Raw genomic sequence first — 22,568 nt, 5'->3', positions numbered from 1 at the left:
AACGCAAGAATCACCGATAACGGAACTATTATTAAAAATAAATGACTATCGGGATTTTATATTACAAAATCGAGAAAAAGCCTATATGCTTGATTTATTTTAATTGAGCAAAACTATATGAAGCATATTAATTCAGATTACATAAAATCACATTTTATTTTAAAAGCCGAGTTGAACTAGTCATATTTTATACATAAACATGCACGTATCATTTAATCAAATTAACTTTAACTTTGCAAGAGAAAAATGCATGTGAAAGCATCTTAACTGACTTTATATAAATCATGTTCAAACTAAGCAAATTATAATTAATGAATACATATTTAAGTTGACATTAATTAACAAGTAATTATAAGAGGTGGATATTGTCCTAGGTTGCTGTTTATTAGAAACAAGTTTACGTAATCATTAATCAAATTAATATTTAAATTATAATACTATGAACATGTGACGTGATAAACGTTGCTACTAACGTGCACCTTACATTGGCACGATCTAACACAACAAGAACGAATTTAACCCTACGTAGTTGCTTTTAATTAAAAGCTATTGAATAAATATAAATTAAATTAATACCTTATATTAAAATCCAGAAACATTTGTTATATTGGATGACGCTGCTAACATGTATCACACGTTGCGATGAAACTCGTTCAATCGAATCGAAATTAAAAACCTAAATCGATTTTAATTAATTAGCGATTAATTAATTATAGACACAATTAATATTTTAATAAAATAAATTCCTAAACATGTGACATATAAACTAGTAACTCTACTACGTAGATCTCGATGACACGAAACTAACGCAACTGAAACGATTAAACAGCGGAGATTACCGAATTGGTGGCAGACTCCTAAATTTGTCGTCTTTTTCCTTGGTCGATCTACAGAACGTAGTACAACTTTGAATGTCCCCTTTATTCTTGTAGATCGGTACAAATGTAACCCTGCATTTCGTACTCAAAAATTTATTTCTAAGCAAGATCTACCAGATTCCTTCTTCATTAAATAGTTCAAATAACTACTTACCGAGAAGGCAATTATTTTCCCTTAAAAAAGAAACAACATTTATTTTTAACCAAGAGATCTGCTATACCCGAACTGCCTTAAACTTTGGAACCATACACTATGTCCCACTTAGTAAAGCGATATTTTTGCCTTTTATCATTAGCTTGCCAAATGAATCCTGACTGATAAAAATCATGTCTCTTTTATCGTTAGAGGACACACTAGTATCATGGTAAATTTGGTTTTGAGGCATCACACTTGGATGCCACCAAGGTGGCAAATAGATATAAGAATCCTGAATATGACATCTTGTAATTGGGGATCGAACAAAAACTATTGGGATTGGAATACGGTGTTTGTCAGAACTCCTAGTGACGCCGGAGAAGATGACTGTCTTGAGTAGGTAGCATGGTTTTGGCCCGTATAGGACTAGCCCATTTCCGGTTTCAGCACATGAGGCTTTTGTTCTTATATTCCCACTCCCTGCACGGAGAACTGTGTTGAGAAATCGTTCTAGCACCTACAGTAACATAACACAATATAAACACGGAGACAGGGGCCTTGTTTAGATTGAAGAAAATTTCAACCCGATGAATAGTAGCACTTTTGTCTTATTTGGTAAATATTGTCCAATCGTGGACCAACTAAGTTCAAAAGATTCATCTCGTGATTTCCAACTAAACTGTGCAATTAGTTTTTTTTTTACCTACATTTAATGCTCCATGCAAGTGGCTAAAAATTGATGTGATGGAGAGAGAGTGAAAAAACTTGGAATTTTGGGGTAATCTAAACAAGGCCAGGGAGGGATGAGAGCTCTTTATTTCTTCCTTTTGGGTTGTCGGTTGCCCATTACAAAGTTGACATGATGGATCTCATATTTATAGAGGCAATGGACAGTCAGCGCTGTCCACGAGTCTACTCCACCCTCGGAGATGATGCGATCACCATGGAACAAGTCAGGGAACCACAGCTCAAAAATCGACGACGATGTCGACGGGAAATCAAGATCTACCCTACCTAGAAAACCTAGAAATATATACATCAGCAGCCTCAATCCCCAGTCCCCATCCTCTCCGGAGCCGAACTGGCTACGAGAGAAGAGGAGGAACAGAGGAGATTGGCGCCGGAATCGACTCGTCCTCTTTTCGCTCTCTCCCAACTGTAGCAGCGGATGCAACCCCGTGTCTTGTCTTCATGTGATTAGCCCCCCACATGATTCAAGAGTGGTTCACCCGTATCGAGAATTCACAAAAGTGAACTTATGAGTTTTTTTTTCTCCTCGCGTCTCGCAACTCTGAGCGCGCCGCCACCCCCCGCCTCCACCACCGTTAGTCCACATCCCTCCCCCCTTCAGCATATCGCTGGAAGACGGAGGAAGTGGGAATCCATCGTTTTTAATAAGTTTTTCTAGTAGATCAAGTTCTTAGATTAGGGTCTTTGCATGCTAAGTTTCTTGGTTTTAGGGATTTATCTTCTCCTATTCTCCGGCGATGTTGGAAGGGCAGGGTGGAATCGTTTTCTCCATGGTAGCTCTGTTAAAGATGAGGGCAACAACTACGTCGTCATCATCCTCACCTGTATGACAACATGAAGACTTTTATTTTCGGACTGCGACATCAAGGCGGAGATGGTGTCGCCGCCATGGAATAATTTTCTCTGGTCTCTTCTCCGTTTTATTGTGTTTAGATTTGGCCACGACGAAGGACTAAGGAGAATAAGTTTTAGATCAGTCTTCATCATTCTTTGGTGGCAGAGAGAAGAAGAAGAAAGACACCAGAAAGAAGAAGTTTCTCAACTTCGCCTACATGAATGTTGGCCGTCGTTTGTTGGGCATCTGTTCTAAGGCCTTTTGCCGAGTATTTGTCTATGCGGTCATCCATACTGCAAAGCGTCGTTCAGGTTTGGTTTTGAGATCTGGAGCTATTAACAGCGTGGGTATAATTTAGATAAAAATTAGTTTCTGGATATTTGTGTAATTCAGAGTACTTGTAACTTGTTGATTATCCAGCTATTATCTAATATAATTCTTCTTTCATCGTAAAAATTTTTTTTTCTCCCTACTGTCAAGCTAAGGAAGCATGTATCCTTAAAGGACAGATTTTACTTTCATGAGTAGGTTTTAAATTTCTGTTTTCTGGGCTTTTGTGTGAAAATAAATATGCGTATGTGGTCTGACCGGTGCTAGGGTAATACAATTCACAACCAAATTATGGGTTACATCATCAGATCTTGGTTAAAGACATACTATGCATGCGGATTTGTAGACTGCTACCAGTACTACTACATGAAAAATGTGACCAATCTTTTCCCACCAAAGTATCTCCACTACTTTTAGTAGTTTTTTTTTTCTTCTGTTCCTATGTTTCCGAGATATGGTCAGCATGGCTCGAGTGCTTAAGCTTAACTGCCCTTCCTATGCCATGTAAAGCTGCTGTGTCGTCACCGACCCCAACTAAACTTTCTAGGGGTCAATCTCCGAATCTGAAATATGACTTCTATATGAGTTTTAGTCTTTGCCTAAAAGTCAAAATAACAATCTGTAAAGTGTTTTTTGGAGATAACCTTTTATATGACTGGCACAGAGATTAGATTTTCAAAAACTCGTGCATATGCATCACATGGTGGCTTTAGGAAATGAAAGGTGGAGTGTAAAGTTAAGTTGTATGACACTCATGCTGTAACCAAAAAAAGTACATAATAATATAACTCATTTTATAGACAAGTGATGTGCATTTCTATATAATATCACATGGTGGCTTTAGGAAATGAAAGGTGGAGTGTAAAGTTAAGTGATGTGTATTAAAACCGGCTGATAAGCCGGCTGAAGCTGATTTATTGTGAGAGAAAAATACTGTAGATTCTAACTGATAAGCCTGTTGATAAATTCAAACGAACAGTTTTTGTTTCCATCTCTGTTTCTTCCTTCACTGCTTTTTTCTTCTCCCACTTGTAGGTTGGGTCTGTACGACCGTACACGAGTTCTCATGAAAAGTGCTGCCCCCGCCTCCTGGTGATGTCCCGTCACTTTTCTTTCCCGTGCTGCCCCTTTTTGTGTTTTTGTGTTTTCGTTTTTTTATTTCTTGATGAATTAACTCTACCTATAGAAATAAATAATAAATACAGTATTGTGGGTCTTCGAAACTTTGATCCTTAATAAAAAAATATTCCTATTACTAAGTTGTTGGTTTTGATTAGGAATAAATTATTATTGTGACATGAATTAGCTGATGGCCTAACTAATCAAACCGTAAACTAAAATCTTAAGCAGATTGTCATCTCTAATGAAAACAAATGTTTCTCTAAGTTGTCAGCATGTACTTGTGCAAATCTCTAAGCTATCCACGTGTACCGGTGCGAGTTTCAACAGGGAGTGTCATGTGAAAACTGAGACACAACGACAACTACTTTAATAAGGTATTAGATTACAAATTTTTATAGATCCTTAAAAAAGTCATAGAACTTGATATCTAACTCCCACATGGATAGTATGAAAACTAAAATTATGATTTATTTGCGAGTAGATATTTTATGCCTTACAATAAAAGAAAAAATCTAGCAAGGCTATATTTTAATTCAATATAGAATTCTTAGGACATTATCATATTGTATTAATTTATATTATGGATACAATGGTCATCATAAAATAAAATATAGCTTTTAAACTTTATAGAAAGATAAAAGAAATAAATATATATGTAACATTGCGATAATTGTTTCTATCGACAAGCCCATTCGTTTGCCATTGTTGCATGAAGCAATCACAACATCAAAAGTAGCAGTTATACAAATTAAGCTATCGTGACCGATGTAGTTGTGCAACAAGATGAAGCGAACATGTCAAACATTGGATTGTTTTTTTCTCCTGTTGCAACGCACGGGTATTTTTGCTAGTCAGAGGAAAAAGTAAAGCACTCAAACGCATATTCTTTTTTGAGAAGAAAAAAAGAATAGTGGAATCATTAAGACTAACAGCTTTTGGTCAGCTGACTTTTGATTGTTCAGACTTCATGTTATTCCACAAAAGAATATAACTATAATGGCCCTGTTTGGTACAACTTATCTGGGAAATGTTTGCCAGATAAACTACACAAACAGAGTAAAAGTGGTTGTCAAAATAAGCTAGTATGAACAAGCTTATGCTTTTAAAACAAATAAGAGCGGTGAGAATAAGCGTTGCCAAAATAAGTTATAAAAAAGCGTCATGTTTGACTGTTGGTTTTAGCTTATTTTGGCCATAAGCAGCTTAGAAGATGTATACCAAACAGGCCCAATATCCATAGAAATCAAAGTAGTTCAAGTTTGACCAAGATTAGAGTGACTAGTATACATATTCATATATCCAAATTAATTTATTATAAAAATATAATATATAATTAATTTAATAATAGGTTCCTAAAAAAGTCGTTTTGGGACCACGACGTGGTCTCCGAAGATAACTTTGACTTCTTATTTTTATAAAAAATATTTATTGACAAGTGATATATGTATAGATTTTTATGAAAATATTTTTCAAGACAAATCTATTTATATGGCTTTCACATTTTCCAAACAACTTAAAAGTTTTTATGATTTATATTCCCAATATTTAACCGAAACGTGGTCCAAAATGAATTCTTTTAGCAACCTAGACAACTATTTTATACCATAAAAGTTAATATGTCATCATAAAACTTTAATAAAACTTGAAAACATTTGATTGCTCCGAAAGCGGAGGGAGTACAACTTCGTAGCCACGAATTATGAGATGAGCGCAGGTACGGTCGTGTCTTGTTCTTTTTCCAGCCTTGGGCTCGATCCTCTGGTTGTGTGCAGGGGCGGACCCAGCACTAGGTAGCCCAGACCATGACCTTAGTTGCGGCCCATGTAACAAGGGAGCAAGTCTTCAGTTTTTTTGTCCATCATTCCATCAGGCAATCCAACAACACATGCAGCCTAGGCGAGCAACGGAGACAAAGTCACAGAGAGCCGCTCGGCCTTGCGAGTCGTGCAGGCGCAGGGGAGCCTACGCCCACCGGCCCTCTGCTCCGCCTCCACCCTCCGTCATCCACGCTCCGGCTCCGGTGCTCCACGGCGGCTAACGGCGTAGCCTCGCCCCCTCCGCTGTGCGCTCCGCGGCGGCGCGGCCGGCGGCTCCTTCCTCTGTTCCTCAGCCAGTCAGCCGGGTGCTGGGCGCCCGCCTGCTGTCGGCTGACCGGCTGACCTTGACCGGTGAGCCTGCTGCCCTCCTTCCTTGCAAGTTGCTAGGTTTGGTCGTTTCTCATTTGGATCTGAAACTGATTTAATTCCAAATTTCTAATTTCCAAGTTCCCAATTTCAACCATTTGATTCTAATTTCTCATTACAGTATACAAGATGAAGAGGCCCAGGACTTTAGTTTCATATTTCTCTCGAGTTCCTGAGCAACAGGGTGCTGCCGAACAACAACCGCAATCTCAAGCTCCTCCACCGCAATCTCAAGGTACAGAACAGGAGACAATTAGGAATAGAGCTAGTGCTGCACAAGCACAGAACCAACCCGTGGAAGTAAGAACAGCTACAACTAGTTAAAACAAACTAGAAATGAAAATATTGATTTTGTGGAGGAGGAGAAGAAGTTACCTAGTATGTTACATAAGTTGCTCCTTTTCTTATTAACCTTTACTTGTTTATTTTCTTATTAACCTTTTTGGTTGCTCCTTTTCTTATTAGGAGTTGTTATTGAGGACAAGGAAGTGGACATTGCGAATGCACCAAATCAAGGGCATCACTAGACACTAGGTATTTATTTGTCAACGTTCCATGATATTTCTTAGCTATTAATTAGATAGTTGAAGAACTTTTCTTGCAAACTTTGCTTGAGAACAATTGTTTTCTGTTATTTATATATATATATATATATATATACACTATGCTGTAGCTTTGGGTTTTTGGCCGCTAAGATTTAGCCCTAGTCTTGGCCAAATTCTAGGTCCGCCACTAGTTGTGTGAGATCTCTTTTATGGGCTCGCTTTTTAATTCTCAGCCCACTTACGTGTAACCTGTTTAAGGTACGGGTTTTCTTTCTTTTCTTTTGAACGATGAAAAAGCAGCATCACGGTCAGACGTTACACATTCTACCACAATATTGCCTATAATTTGGTGTGCAAAAATTTCAAACATTTCAAAACCTTTTGGATTGATGCCTCCGTTCATATCAGAACTACGTACTTCAAAATGTGGTGGCAAACCAAAGCACGATATAAACATCACAACTTTTTTGTACTCTCATAGAGGATTACAGCGTCCATTGAGTATTTGTAAGCATCGTTTAGCCCGTATACAAGGCTTAGCATGGCATGTCAATGATGCGTGTTTGGTTCCAATTCACGTGGTATAGCACACTGTGGGGGTACGACCCCGGATACCCACGGCAGACCACATGGGCTACGCCTCCAGGAGCGGCCCAGCCCACGAGAAGAAGCCTTGCGGGGCACGATTCTGCTCGGCGTCTCCCGCAAGACATGGTGAGGATATCCTGAAGATGTTACGAGATCTGTTAGGATACGTACGATCCCATGATTCTTGTAACCTGTTATTACTTTCCGGTTATCTCTTAGATCTAACCGACTTGTAACCCTGCCCCCGGACTATATAAGGCGGGCAGGGACCCCCTACAAAATCACGGCAAATCATACAATAGCTAATACAAACCAACAGGCCACAGGAGTAAGGTATTACGTCATACTGACGGCCTGAACCTGTATAACTCGTGTGTCTCTGTTGCCTTCTTGTTCTTGATTACACGCTCCTCTGCCGATCAATCTACCTTCGTGGGATACCCCTCGGAGGACTGCCGACGATATTCTGTCGACAGTTGGCACGCCAGGTAGGGGTGTGCGTGCTGTTTTCTTGTCGAACAAGATGGCTTTTTCCGCAGGCTCCTCGTCCCTCCCGCAGCCCGGACAGATCTTCACGGTCGGATCCATCACGTGGGTCATCAACGCCGACGGAGTCGGAGAGCTTCTCGAGCCGGTGCAGATCCGTTCTGCGCCGACCACCCTCGCACCTGTGACTGCAGATCCAATCTCGGAACCACTTCCGGGGTCGTCTTCATCAGCTACTCGCCGCTCGCTTCCTCGCTACCGGAGGAGGCATGTCAACAATGATGATCTGATCGAGTCCATCGATCGGGTCGGCTTGAAACTCGCCGATTGCCTCTCCATTGCTGAGTCGGCTCTGGACACCCTCGTTCAGCACCGACCACCTTCCGATCCCGATCCGTCGGTGCTCAGTGCTCGGCAAGCTTTGGGGCTCACCGCCCTGCCCTTTGGGCTCGCCAACGCTGCCGCTACATATCAGGACACCCTGAGGGGCAAATTCACCGACCAGATCGCCGACCAGCTCCCACCGACCGTCAACATGCTGCACGCCAGCCGGGGTCCCGGAACGTCCCTCCAAACTATCCTGGAGGAAAATCCGGACTTCGAGTCTCAAGGCTCCACGGAGCCCCTCGCCGAGACCTTCACCGAGCAACCCCCTCTCCTGCCTTTCCAGGGTGGCGCAATCTTCAACGTCAGCATCGACAGCCCCCCTCGGAACGGCGAAACAGATGAGGAACGCGCCGCCCGTGAAAACAGGAACATCAACCGCGTGCAACGCCGTGATAACGAGCGCGCCCTTGCGATGGCGGAGGCCGCTCATGATAACCAGTTTGACTCGCAAGGAAGGCCTCTCCATCGCAACCTCAATGAAGAATTCCTCCGCGTTGATGGCCACGACGTCTTCAAGACTCCGAGCGCAAATCTAGCGGTGGCCGCCAACGAGCTTGCACACCTCCCGCAGATGCCCGAGCTCGCCAAGGTCGCCGCTATGCTTAAAGCGGCACACTGTCAAGTTAATGAGATCCGAGAGGATCAGAGACCTTCATGCTCCACAAGCGCGATTCGCTGATCAGCCGTTCCTAGATCCAATCGCCGCCCCAGTCAAAGCCGGTTCGCCGATCAGTCACTACCTCCCCATGGGGGAGGCCACCACGCTGAGCATCATCGCCAGCACGACCAAGAGGTCGAACAGGATGCCCGAGTGCACCTCAGTAACCTCCGGGATACACGACGGCGTATCGATCAACGTCGCTTTGGGTGCCATGAAGATGAAGTACGACGCCGCTAGGAGTACGAGCGAGAGTACGGTAATCTGGACTCAGCTCTAGAGCCGATCATCGCCGGCAATACTGCTGATATCGGCGTCGACAACCCGGAAGAGCCCCCAGCATTCACCAGGGCGCTCCGAACACTCTGGTGGCCCTATGGTTTCAAAATCACCGGGGTCGAGCCCTATGAAGGAAGGATGAACCCAACTCAGTGGCTGCAGGCTTACGCCACCACCGTCCGCGCCGCCGGAGGAGACACCAACGTCATGGTGAATTATCTCCCCGTCATGCTCACGCCAGCCGCCATGAGCTAGTTCACAAGCCTTGCCCCGGACTCCATCAGATCTTGGGAAGAGCTGAAGAAAGTCTTCACCGATAATTACATGGCTACATGCAGGCGGCCGGGCACCAAGCACGATCTCAACCGCATCACCCAAAAGCCATCCGAACTACTCCGCAGCTACATTAGACGCTTCTCCAAGATGAGGAATTCTATTCCCAACATCACGGAAGCCGAAGTCATCACCGCCTTCGTCCGAGGACTTCATCATCGCGAACTCCATTCTAAGTTCAATAGAAAGCCACCTACCGGCATCGGCGAGATGATCACAACCACCAACCAGTACGCCGACACCGAGGAAGTGGAGGTGCGTTTTAATGAAGACACGGGCACTAATCGCCCGCCTCGCCGCCACGATGACCGACAGCACAACAATGACCGCAGTTTCCATCGGGGCAGCGGACGTGATCGGCCAGATGGATTCAAACCTGGTCAGAATCGCTGCCGCCGACCAGACCACTTTGTTGCCAACGTCAATGAGCCGCGCGCCAAGCGTAACTACGATGAGCAGTACAAGAAGATCCTCGGTGGCTCGTGCCCCCTGCACAAGAACGCCAAACACAAGATGAAAGACTGCCTTAGTTTGGCTAAGGAGTTCCAGGACAAAAAGTACGATGACGACAATGGTGGGAACGGAGGACGCCGACCACCTAGGGGTAATGACAATGCCTTCTAGGACCATAACAAGGTGGTCGCCACCATCTTCGGGGGCTTCGCCTCCAACGAGAGCAGAAGGGAACGGAAGCTTGCCGCCCGACGAGTGCTCGCCGTCGCTTCAGAGGAAACTACCATCAACCCCAGCTATCGCCCGTGGTCCGAAGTCCCCATCACTTTCAGCAGGGCCAACCAGTGGGCGGACATACCCTACACAGGGCATTTTCCCCTCGTCCTCGACGCGACTGTCCAGAAGGTGCTCTTTAGAAAAGTCCTTGTCGGCGGTGGGAGCACTTTGAATCTACTCTTCGCTGGGGCCCTAAGGGAGCTCGGCCTTGGGACAACAGATCTCACGCCCTCAGACTCCTCCTTCTAGGGCATGGTACCTGGCAGGGCATCTAGACCGCTTGGGGAGATTACCCTACCAGTACAGTTCGGCACGACAACTAACTACTGAGTGGAGCATATCAACTTCTACGTCGCCGACTTCGACACTGCCTACCATGCCATACTAGGGCGTCCAGCTCTGGCCAAGTTCATGGCCGTTCTGCACTACGCGTATTTGGTGTTGAAGATGCCTTCGCCCGCAGGAGTCCTGTCTCTGTGGGCCAACCTATTCGTCGCCTACGCTTGCGACACAGAGAGTCTCACCCTCGCCGAAGCCACTGACCTCTCCATCCAGATGGCTAGCATGGTCGCCGAAGCCAAGATGGCATCTGCTGACGACATGGAGATCCCAGAGCCTCCTCATGCCTCCGCCAAGTCCAAGGAAGTCAAGGAGATCGGCCTCGGCCTCGACGACCCTTCCAAGACGGTGAAAATTGGGGCTCACCTCGACCCCAAATAGGAAAGCGCGCTCATCTCCTTCCTACGTGCCAACGCCGATGTGTTTGCTTGGAAACCTACAGACATGCCGGGGGTACCGCGGGAGAAGATCGAGCACTCCTTGAATGTCTCGCCAACTGCTAAACCGATCAAGCAAAAACTTCGCCGATTCGCGTTGGACAAAAAGGAGGCCATTAGGGTAGAAATAAAATGGCTCTTAGCTACTAGATTTATAAAAGAAGTGTATCATCCAGATTGGTTAGCTAACCCTGTTCTTGTTAGGAAAAAGAATAAAGAATGGAGAATGTGTGTTGATTATACTGATCTTAACAAACACTGCCCTAAAGACCCCTTCGGCCTGCCTCGGATAGACGAGGTTGTAGACTCCATCGCCGGCTGTGAGTTGCTCTCCTTTCTTGACTGTTACTCCGGCTATCATCAGATCTCCCTCAAGAAAGAAGAACAGGTCAAGACGTCGTTCATCATGCCTTTCGGTGCATACTGCTACACCACTATGTCTTTCGGACTAAAGAACGCTAGAGCGACCTACCAAAGGGCTATCCAGACATGCCTTGACCAATAGATCGGCCACAACGTCGAAGCCTACATCGACAACGTGGTTGTTAAGACTAAAACCATCGACAATCTTATCGCCGACCTTGAAGAAACTTTCTCCAACCTAAACAAATACCGATGGAAGCTGAACCCTTCAAAGTGCATCTTTGGAGTTCCATCCGGTATCCTGCTGGGCTACATCATCAGCGCTCGAGGCATCGAACCAAACCCTGACAAGGTCTCCGCCATCACCAACATGAAATGGTCGACATGCATCAAGGATATACAGAAGCTTACAGGCTGCATGGCTGTGTTAAGCTATTTTATCTCACGCCTCGGTGAAAAAGGGCTACCTTTCTTCAAGCTCCTCAAGGCCTCCTAGCTTTTTTCTTGGTCAGAGGAGGCAGACACAGCTTTCGAGCAACTCAAGTTGTTTTTAACGAAACCTCCAATCATGACAGCGCCACGACCAGATGAAACTCTACTGATCTACATCGCCGCCACTTCTTGCATCGTCAGCACGGATATTGTCGTTGAACGCGAGGAAACTGGACACGCCTACAAGGTGCAATGTCCGGTCTATTTTATCAGCGAGGTACTTAATGAGCCCAAAACTCGTTATCCTCAGGTACAAAAGCTGTTATACGCAATTTTGATTACCTCACGCAAGCTCCGACATTACTTCGAATACTACAAGATTGCCGTGGTCACTGAGTTCCCTCTGGGGGACATTCTCCACAACAAAGAGGCCAATGGTCGTATCATCAAGTGGGCTGTCGAGCTCGGCACTTACTCCATTGACTTCAGAAGCAGACCCACCGTTAAGTCACATGTGCTTGCTGATTTCATCGCTGAGTGGACCGAGATCCAAGAACCCATTGCCGCCACTTGCCCCGAGCACTGGTTGATGTACTTCGACGACGCCCTTAACATCAACAGTGCTGGTGTGGGCATTCTGTTCATCACGCCAACCAAGGATAAACTCTGATATGTTCTTCGCATACATTTTCTGGCCTCCAACAACGCCGCAGAATACGAAGCATGTCTCCATGGTCTCCGTATAGCTGTCGAGCTCGGCGTCAAACGCCTCATGGTGTATGGGGATTCCGCGCTGGTTATCAACCAGCTCAATAAAGATTGGTCCTATTCCAGTGAGAAAATGGACGCATACTATGCCAAAATTAGGAAGCTCGAAGGGAAATTCTATGGTATCGAGTACCACCACGTGGTACGAGATCAAAACCAACCAGCCGACCAGCTCTCAAAGATAGGATCTTCTCGCGCCGCGGTTCCGCCGGGGGTTTTTGTTCAAGACCTCCTGGCACCATCCATTAAAGAAGAGAAGGAAGTTGAAGAAGTACCCCCTGCCGAGCAGTTGGTACTTGCGGTACCTTCGCCGGTCGCCGATTGAAGGGAGCAGTTCATCAAATACCTCACCAGTGACGAAGTACCCGCCGACAAGATCGAAACCGAACGCCTAATTCGCCGAAGTAAGCATTACATGCTGGTAGATGGTAACCTGATGAGGAAAAGTGCCAAGGAAGGGATACTACAGAAATGCATCATCCAAGACGACGGTGTGAAGCTACTTTCTGAAATTCACTCTGGTTCCTGTGGCAATCACGTGGCTTCGAGAACATTGGTCGGCAAAGCTTTCCGAGCAGGTTTTTACTGGCCCACGGCCATCTCCGATGCAGAAGATCTCGTTCGACGATGTGAGGGTTGACAGTTCTTTGCCAAGCAAATACATGTACCGGCACAAGAACTGCAGACCATTCCTGCTTCCTGGCCATTCGCATGCTAGGGACTGGATATGATTGGGCCTTTCAAGCCAGCGCCAGGAGGTTTCCGGTATGTGTATGTTGCCATTGATAAGTTCTCCAAGTGGATTGAGTACAAACCACTCGTCTCAGCTACTGCAAAGAAAGCAGTCGAGCTCTTTGAAGACATCATACACAGATTCGGTCTCCCGAACAGCATCATCACCGACCTCAGGACCACTTTTACCGGCCATCATTTTTGGGACTTCTACGAAGACTGGTGCATTTCTGTTAAATACGTTTCCGTTGCTCATCCTAGAGCTAATGGCCAGGTCGAGCGGGCTAATGGTATGATCCTTGACGCCCTCAAAAAAAGGCTCTATCAGAAAGAAGAAAAGCATTCAGGCAGATGGCTCAAAGAACTACCAGTTGTAGTCTGGGGACTGCGCACTCAAGCTAGTTGCAGTACCGGCGTATCTCCATATTTTTTGGTCTATGGCTCAGAGGCCATACTTCCAGCGGATATTGCCTTCCGAGCACCTAGAGTAGAAAGTTATGATGAAGAGCAAGCCATAGCTGTTCGGACAGAAGACGTTGATCGGGCTGATCAAGAACGTCTGATCACTTGTGTTCGCACAGCCAAGTATCTCGAAGGTTTGCGGAGGTATTACAGCCACAACATCAAAGGTCGTTCATTCACGATCGGCGACCTCGTCTTACGTAGGAAACAAAAAACTGAAGGGCTTCACAAGCTATCTTCCCCCTGGGAGGGCCCTTACGTCGTCAAAGGTGTTACTCGACCAGGGTCTTTCGCTTATGTGACTTAGATGGAATCGATGTTCCTAACTCCTGGCACATCGAGCACCTTATACGTTTCTACCCCTGAAACAACACAGATATGTATTCTTTACTTTCTGATTAATAAAGTTCTGGTCTCCATAATTTTCCTCCATTTTATCCTCCATTATAATTTTCACTTATGGTTGACAGGCTATACGCCACTCCATGATAATCTCCAATACGCTCAAGCACTCCAAAAATCGCCGAACACGATTTCTCCAAATCGCCGAACACAATAACGCCAAAAATCGCCGAACACGATTACTCCAAAAAATCGCCGAACACGATTTCTCCAAAAATCGCCGAACACGATTTCTCGAAATCGCCGAACACGATTTCTCCAAAAATCACCGATTATGTTTTCTCCGGATCACATAAATTTTTCTCCTAAAAACGACGACGATTTTGCGCTCCAAATCTCCTAACATAGCTCGCCGATCGTCGAGCAGCACACGTTTTCTTTTCTGTTTTCTATGGAGAAGACCCAGTCTCCGATCCCTTCCTACACGTGCCTGGGGCTCCGCGCTCTGCGTTATGGTTGGTCGGTTGTGGTTCCTTGGTCATGCCTGTTCATCCTACATGTGTCAGGGTCTCTGCGCTCGACGTTATGGACTATGGGCTAGTCAAGGCCTAGATTTTAGGCATGAACTAACTGCTCGGACGCCACTTTAACTACTTTTTCTCGCCAAGTTACTCAAAGTGGCCGCTGAGCAGCATGTGTTTTGCTCTGATCTTTATGGAGAACACCAAGGCTCTAATATCCCCCTACACGTGCTATGGGCTCCGTGCTCTGCGTATTGGGCGATAGGCTATGGTTCCTTAGTCACGCTTGTTTTTCCAACACGTGCATGGGCTCCACGCTCTGCGTTACAGATTACGGGCTAGCTAAGGCATAGAGTTTAGTGAAAACTAACTGCTCGGACACTGCTCATATTATGCATAATTGCATCGGGTTGTTAATACAACGATTCTTCATCGCCAAATAAAGCAAGTGGTATAGGCGATAATATCCGAGCAGTTTGTTAAGCTTCGCCAACACCTTCTGTTTCGCCAAACAGGTCTATATCGCCGATAAGCATTTTTGCTGCATCTTCAACATCATCCTCCAGCTGCTGGGTTTCGCGTCGCTCAGCCCATCGGCGAACCCGCCCCCTATCGACTGGATATCGATAGTCAGATAGTGGGACCGAACCACCGCAAGGGCATGAGTAGCGGCGGTCACAACGGCGTCGCGGTTGAAGTTTTTGAAATTCTCCCACGCTGCCTTGCATCTCTGGATGATGGTGTCTGACCCTTGCTGCCTGCCGTCAGGACGAGGTGCCAGTTCAACATCGACGCAGTCGAGTACTAATTTTATTGCGGCGATTACAGTGTTGAAGTTGTCTTTTTGGACCTTGGCTTCCTGCACCAGCACATCGAACTGTGCCTTGGCTTTATGGCGATAATCTACAAGCATTACAATGGTTCGTCATGCCAGAAAAGTACTACAACATTATTTCCGGCCAGGGGGTATTTACCTTTCAGTTCTTCGGCCAATTTATTTGCTCGCTCCGACTCTTTCACTTTATCTTGTCGGATTTGCTCGACGGTCTGGCGTAGCTGGCTGAGTTCTGCATCTTGCTCTGCAAGCAAAACAGTTATCGAAAAAATGGATGGCTAACTATTGCAAAGTACAATCGCTGATAAAGCATACCAGATTTCTGCTTGGATACATTCTCGAACTGCTCGCACTTCTGATCGAGCTGCTCGGATTTACTTTTGAGCTCTCTAGTTTTCTTGCCCAATTGCTCGGACATATTTTTTAGCTCCTCGGATACAATCGCCAGTTGCTCGGATTTCTTCTTCAGTTGCTCAGATGTAGCCGTTAGTTGCTCGGACAGAACCCCCTTCTGATGTTCCAGGTCCCGTGAGTTAGACTCCGCAAGGTCCCGCTCGCGCTGGGCCCTCTTAATACTCTTTTCAGAAAGATTTAACGCCTCCCGGAGTTTCTTGTTCTCCTCGGCAAGGGGCTCCATCCTCTTCATCAGTTGGCGTCGTTGCTCGGCTGTTCGAGCTATCCCCTGCGGATGAACAATGCTAGAGATAAACTTTGGTCTCCAACAACATATATCAGTATTTCAGGCGCGGTCCTACCTCGATTTGAGTCATAACTCCAGCAACGGCGGATTTCAACCTCTTTATCTCCCTGGTGGTGTTTTCTTCCTCGACAACTACTACCTCTTCCCCGTATTTTCGGAGAATCCGGATGGACTAGGGTTTAGGTTTGGCACGCTCGATCTCCTCAACCTCATCCTCCTCCACCGTCGCTTGAGGCACCACTGGGGGACTCTGTGGTCGGATAGCCGCTCCGACCACTACTGACGTCACTGCGGGTGGTGCAAGCTGCTCCTCGGCCGTCGTCGGAGTTGCCTCCTTAGCCTCTGGCGCATCAACGTCAGCTACAGCTTCCGCTTCCAAAGTACCGATGTTTTCAGTCGCAGCCTCGGTCATTGTCACCGACGCGCCTGTTGTGTGCGCCAATGATTCACCGCCGCCAGGACCACTGGCAGTGGTGGCTAACCCATCCTCTGTTTGTCGAGCACTCAGGGACTCCCGGACGGGAGCAGTCGGCATTGTTCCTACTGAGGGTCTGGGCCTCGGTGTTGCCCTGCGTAATATCAGCTTGTCAGTACCCAAAAGAAATCAAGAAACAATATTATTACTCCAAGGCAAAGATACTTACGGTTTGGTCTTCCGATTAAATTTCTTGAACTGGCGATGCCTGCCTGATCCCCTAGGCGCTGCTGCTTGGTCTGCCTGATGGGAGGGTTCCTGCTCTTCTACAGCAGGCTGCTGCTCTGCTTGGTGCCCCGGAGCCCCCTCTGTGTGCTGCTCTTCGGTTATTCCCCCTTGTTGCTTGGGGACTCCGGTCGTCTGCACCGCCGGGACTTCCGTCATTGCCTGCGCATGACCCTCCCTTGCTTGCTACTCGGGGACTTCAGCACCCTTCGATGGCTCCTTCGTGCTCAGCGGATGCGCTGTCTGGTTCTCATCGTTGTCAAACCACTCCAGCACTACGGTCCTTCGTGGTCGAGCGGTTCGGTCATCACCAAGCGAGATGCCGCCCGATTTGTGTGCAGTAGAGCTTGTGGGTTTTCTCCTTTTTTGGACCGGCTCATCTACCGCTGGTCTTTTCCCACGGATCTTCTCCGATACTAGGGATGGACTATCCGATGAGGTGCTCGGCTCCTCCTCTTTGGGCTGTAGCGGCCGCCGGATGTCTACTCCTTTCGGCCAATCGGCTCTCGGCACGCTTGAAAAGTATATTGCCCTATCCTGCGAATGGATCTTTACATAAGTAAGTCAGTCCTTTGCTTGGCAATTGATGCCTGATCAATGCGAAATGAAATGGTTACCTAAGGAGGCGGATTGGTGCAGTTGAAGGCCTTCGTTCCTTGTGGCCAGCTGAATGAGACGTTGGAAGTGAATAGGTCCATGGCCCGGTCTATTACTTCTTTCTTCGATAGACGGTCTGTGCTTTCCTGGGTACCGTCATTGTCACCTTTGTAGTCGAACACCGGATGGGCCCTCTCTTTGCAGGGCTGGATGCGGCGCACTATGAAGCTAGCTGCAACCAGTTCACCCCTAAGCTCCACGTCCTTAATCAAGTCCAGAAGTTCCATTACTTGCTCCATGTCAGCACTGTTGGGTCTCTCCGACCAGCTACTATGGTTCACCGGGATGTGGTGGACGTCACATCGAATTATTGGGTGACTTTGTTTGATGTAGAACCACCTGGCGTTCCAACCTTTCAGGGAGGTGTTTAGCGGTACGTTGATGTATTCGCTAGCCATCCCATCCCTGAGCTGCAGGTACACGTCGCCGACCACCTTAGAACCGCTGCCCCCTTTCTTCTTCAGACAGAACAGGTGCCTGAAGAGGTTGAAGTGTGGAAGAACACCAAGGAACGCCTCGTAGAAATGGATAAAGATCGACACGTGCAGTATGGTGTTGGGGTGCAGATTGCAGAGGCTAATCGCCCAAAACTCCATAAGATCCCTCAGAAAGGGGTGGACAGGAAACCCTAATCCTCGCCAGAAATAATCTTCAAATACTACATCCTCATCAGTATGAGGTGTTGGAAAGGGCTCACCACTAGCCGGCCGCCATCCGGCAGTGAGGTGGTCTGGGAGAACGCCTACCGCCACCATTCTATTGAGATCCGCAGCCCCCGTCTTCGACGGCATCCACTCCTCGTCGCGGCTGGCTCCGGTGGCCGCCTTCCTCGGCTTTGCGGCTCCCTTTTTCGGCGCCATTCTCTCCGGTTTGGTCCTAGATCGGAGGCGAGTGCTCGTGTTGGTACAGAATGTGGAGCGCAGGGATTGCGAAGGAAGGAAACAGGGCAGAGTGGCAGAGGTAGCCGGCGAGGTATGCGGCGGCGCTGTTATAAAGCACTTTCCCCACCTTTCTTTGCATCTGAGGGTTTTTGGGAAACCGTTCCCGCGATTAGCGCTACTTCGACTTCACCAACGTGGTTTAATGGGCCGCAACTTGGGCTTTCACGCAACAGCAGCCCGCGTCACTCATTTATCGCCGCCAAATAATCACCGATTTCTCCATAATTTAATGAGGCTCAGTAACCGTTGTTGTACAGCCATTACTCCGATTTTTTCTCCACGGTTTGATTTATCCGATATTTTCGCCTGAAACACGGGGACTGGCTGTCTGCTCAGTTGGTTTTCGTTATTTCTTCGTTTCTGACCCTGGCACCACGTGACTATGTCACCTACTGTCAGGCTCAGGGACTAAGTGGGCACACTTCACCTTGCAGTGAATGTGTTTGTTCTCATATCGATGCTACACTCGGGGACTGGCTACCTGCTCGGCTGGTTTACTACTTTCTGACCCTGGCACCACGTGACTACGTCACCTACTGTCAGGCTCGGGGACTAAGTGGGCACACTTCACCTTGCGGTGAATGTGTTTGTTTTTTCTGAAAGACTCCGTGCCTCTAAAAGCTAAAGAAGGTTATCTTTTCCCTCGTGGTCGGACTCTAAGTGGGCACACTTAGTTTTACTGCGTAGAAATTTTCAATGCTGTACTTGAGCTCCTTACACCCTTATGTCAAGCCATGCTCGGAACACACTGCTCGGCAGCTGCTCACAACTGCTCGGCGATTCATTATGGTGGTCGGACCATGATCTGGACAGCTCGGTTTTGGTTCGCACCTGCTCGGAAAAGATCAAGACGGTGTTGCACAACGGGTACAAGGCGCTCGGGGACTAGCTGTGGTGGGTATGACCCCGGATACTCACGGCAGACCACATGGGCTACGCCTCCAGGGGCGGCCCAGCCCACGAGAAGAAGCCTTGCGGGGCACGATTCTGCTCGGCGCCTCCCGCAAGACATGGTGAGGATATCCTGAAGATGTTACGAGATCTGTTAGGATACGTACGATCCCATGATTCTTGTAATCTGTTATTACTTTCTGGTTATCTCTCAGATCTAACCGACTTGTAACCCTGCCCCCCGGACTATATAAGGCGGGCAGGGACTCCCTACAAAATCACGGCAAATCGTACAATAGCTAATACAAACCAACAGGCCACAGGAGTAAGGTATTACGTCATACTGACGGCCTGAACCTGTATAACTCGTGTGTCTCTGTTGCCTTCTTGTTCTTGATTACACGCTCCTCTGCCGATCAATCTACCTTCGTGGGATACCCCTCGAAAGACTGTCGACGATATTATGTCGACACACACGAAGAAACTGGAAGTGGAAGGCCCCATCGGTCGCCTCCTTAGTTGTCTTATCGAAATGCTGGTGAAGTCTGACTTGGGGCCAAGAGATGATCCAAAACTAATTAATTCTACCGGAAACGATCGAGACTTGGGGCAATAATTGGTGTCTATGTGAAGCTGCGTTACCAGGTCAGGTCAGTTCTTCCTCTGTTGCTATTGGCTTATGGAGCAGAGCTGCATATGGTCCGTCCGTAGATGGTGTTTCTGCTTTGTGAACTTCCTCTGCCGCAAGTTCCAACACGGGATCCACTATCATCCGAGTTTCTAGAGTCATCCCTTTATGAAAACACAAAGGAGTACACATCTCTCAAGCATTGACCTATTAGGTGAAAAAGCAGTAAAATACAACTTGAAATACGAACCGCTATAATTGCGTAAATGATACTCCCTCCATTCCAAAATAGAATATAATTTACAATTTATGTCAGTCAAATAAAGTTAAGTTTAATCAAATTTCTCTAAATAAGTCTATTATGAAAATACATTCCATAATTAATCCAATGATACATATTTTGTATTATAAATGTTAGTACTTTTGATATAGTTTTGATCAAAGTTAAAATCATTTGACCCCTAAAAAACAGAACTACATTTTTTTTTGACAAAGGGAGTAAGTTGTAGCTTTCCCTATAACACCCTAAAATTTGCATAATTTTAAAATAGGAGAAAAATAATTTAATTATGCATTTTATGAGCATTTAAATTTAGAAAATAATAACTTTGTTAAAGTTAAAATTAAATATAAGGTCTACATACATGTTTGTGCATTCATGCCTATGCATATTTATTTTGTGATGCTTGGGTTTGATTAAAAATTTAAAAGAATTTGAGTTTAATTTGAATTTGGGTTTGTAAAGGAAAAAAATGAAAAACTCTCTCATGTCCCTCTCTCTTTCGGCCTGGCAGCAAAGCCAGCCCGGCCTGCTCCTCTCTCCTTTCTCGCCGGCCCACACGCGCCGAAGCTCAGCCGGCCTAGCTCCCTCACCTCTCTCTCCCTCTTCCCTTGGGCATGTTGGCCCAGCCCGCTGCTCCTCCCCATCCCTCTCTCTTTCCCCGCGGCCCAGCAAACAGGCCAGCCCGCTCCCGGTTTTCCCTCTCTCCTTCTCCACTTGGGCCTAGAACGCAACCGACCCAGCAGCGTCGCCCGCGCCGCTCCTCTCTCTTCATTGGTCTGTCTCTCTGTCGAGTCGATCCCGCGCCTTGAGTCACTGACAGGTGGGTCCCGCTTGTCAGTGTCCTCGCCGTCTTCTTCCTCCCGTGGTCGAGCGTTACTCTACCCGGGATGGAGTCCGCCGCCGCGCCGTGTTCCTCGCTCGTTTGGCGTGACCCGCACGCCTTCGCCCCCTTAAATAGCGGCCCCACACCGTGCCGCCTCCCTATCCCACCCTAGCGTCAGCCGCTGCCTCCAATCGAGCTCACGGCCACCGCAACCCTAAGCGCCTCCATCGTCGCTGAGTTCGTTCCGCCGTCCAGAGCCGCTCGTCGCCTCCATCCGCTCCACGCCACTGCAAATTGCCTTGGTGGTTCGCCTTTGCCTCCTCTTTGATCCAGTGCTTTCGGTTTGCTTTCCCGTGGGTCGTAGGCCTTGATTCATGTGAGCCGCGCGAGGTTCTCATCGCCGCCAATGGAGGACTGCCGTGCTTGGCACTGTAGCCGGCCGGCACCCTCTCTCTCTCCTACTCGATCTAATCCCCATCGTCCAATCTCAATCCAACGATCCAGATCACGCGATACCCCTTCGCTGGCTTATTTGCTAAAGAGACCCTCTATTTTCTGCAAATCAACCCGCAGTCCATGGCGTACTCCCATAATACGTTTTCCTATTTTGGAAGCGTAGTTTCTTTCTAGTAGATTCAAAATATGTTTTCATCTAATTATAGTTTTGCCATTAGTTTTATTTAGGCCATATAATCTCTGTTTTAACTCCGATTTGATCCGTTCAAGTTGCGTTAGATTCGTAATTGCGTAATCTACATATTCATCCTACTGTTAAATATATTTTCAACTTTTAAAATTCGAGGTTAGATTTAATCTATTATTTTATTAAAGAAAATCTTATTTAATTCATAACTTCTTCGTTATAGCTCCGATTAGACTGCTTTTCACGTCTGTGTGTTCGTAGCAAGACGTAGATTTGTTTTACAAACTTTTCATCTTGATTTTATGTTTGGTGTACTGTTCTAATTTAGATCTATTGTTTGCTTCGTGTATGATTGCATGGATGCTTGTATGGTGCTTTATGATCTTGTCCAGTCAGTGGACTTTACGTGTTGATCAAGAAAGAGTTCCTTTGAAGCTTTGAGTTCCTTTGAAGCTTTGGACTAGAAGAAGGATCAGAGTTTAAGGCAAGTATAGCATGGGATCTTCCTTATTGTCCTATACACCTTTAATCATTTAATCCATATTGCATGTGTCTATCTTGAATACCACTAAGGATTTTCTAGTACTTTGTTACCTTGTACCTTGTCACCTATGGGTTTATGCATTGGGTAGTATGATGCTAGTGCTCAATTAAAGACCATGATCTTGTAACTTGACTAATGGTATATGCAATAAACATTAAAAGATGTTTTTAGCAACATGGAACAAGGGGGCTAGAGCATTGGGCTGTTTTTATGGTGCTCTAGATTTTCTCTCCCTAAGGACTTATCTATAAGCGAATATCCGGGACTTATAGTATAGCTGTGAGGGCT

The 22,568-nt window shown here is 46.5% G+C and overlaps 1 protein-coding gene across 1 annotated transcript; it reads right to left on the bottom strand.

Annotated features, from left to right (window-relative positions):
• Nucleotides 1-15,152: 15,152 nt before the first annotated feature.
• Nucleotides 15,153-16,107, bottom strand: LOC136465675 (uncharacterized). Its single transcript, XM_066464319.1, has 3 exons — nt 15,786-16,107; nt 15,610-15,714; nt 15,153-15,538 (listed from the first exon to the last, which is right to left on the bottom strand). Exons 1-3 carry the CDS (start codon nt 16,105-16,107, stop codon nt 15,153-15,155), a joined length of 813 nt encoding a protein of 270 aa, XP_066320416.1.
• Nucleotides 16,108-22,568: the final 6,461 nt, after the last annotated feature.

The sequence above is a fragment of the Miscanthus floridulus genome, chromosome 7 (assembly GCF_019320115.1).
Source record: "Miscanthus floridulus cultivar M001 chromosome 7, ASM1932011v1, whole genome shotgun sequence".
Lineage (NCBI taxonomy): Eukaryota > Viridiplantae > Streptophyta > Magnoliopsida > Poales > Poaceae > Miscanthus > Miscanthus floridulus.
This window is presented reverse-complemented; position numbering and strand designations above follow the sequence as displayed.

Coding starts and splice junctions, on each gene's coding strand:
- LOC136465675 (XM_066464319.1), bottom strand. CDS start 16,107: ATGGAGCCCCTTGCCGAGGAGAACAAGAAACTCCGGGAGGCGTTAAAT. Junction 15,715..15,785: donor TGTATCCAAGCAGAAATCTG/GTATGCTTTATC, acceptor TTTTGCTTGCAG/AGCAAGATGCAGAACTCAGC. Junction 15,539..15,609: donor ATTGGCCGAAGAACTGAAAG/GTAAATACCCCC, acceptor TAATGCTTGTAG/ATTATCGCCATAAAGCCAAG.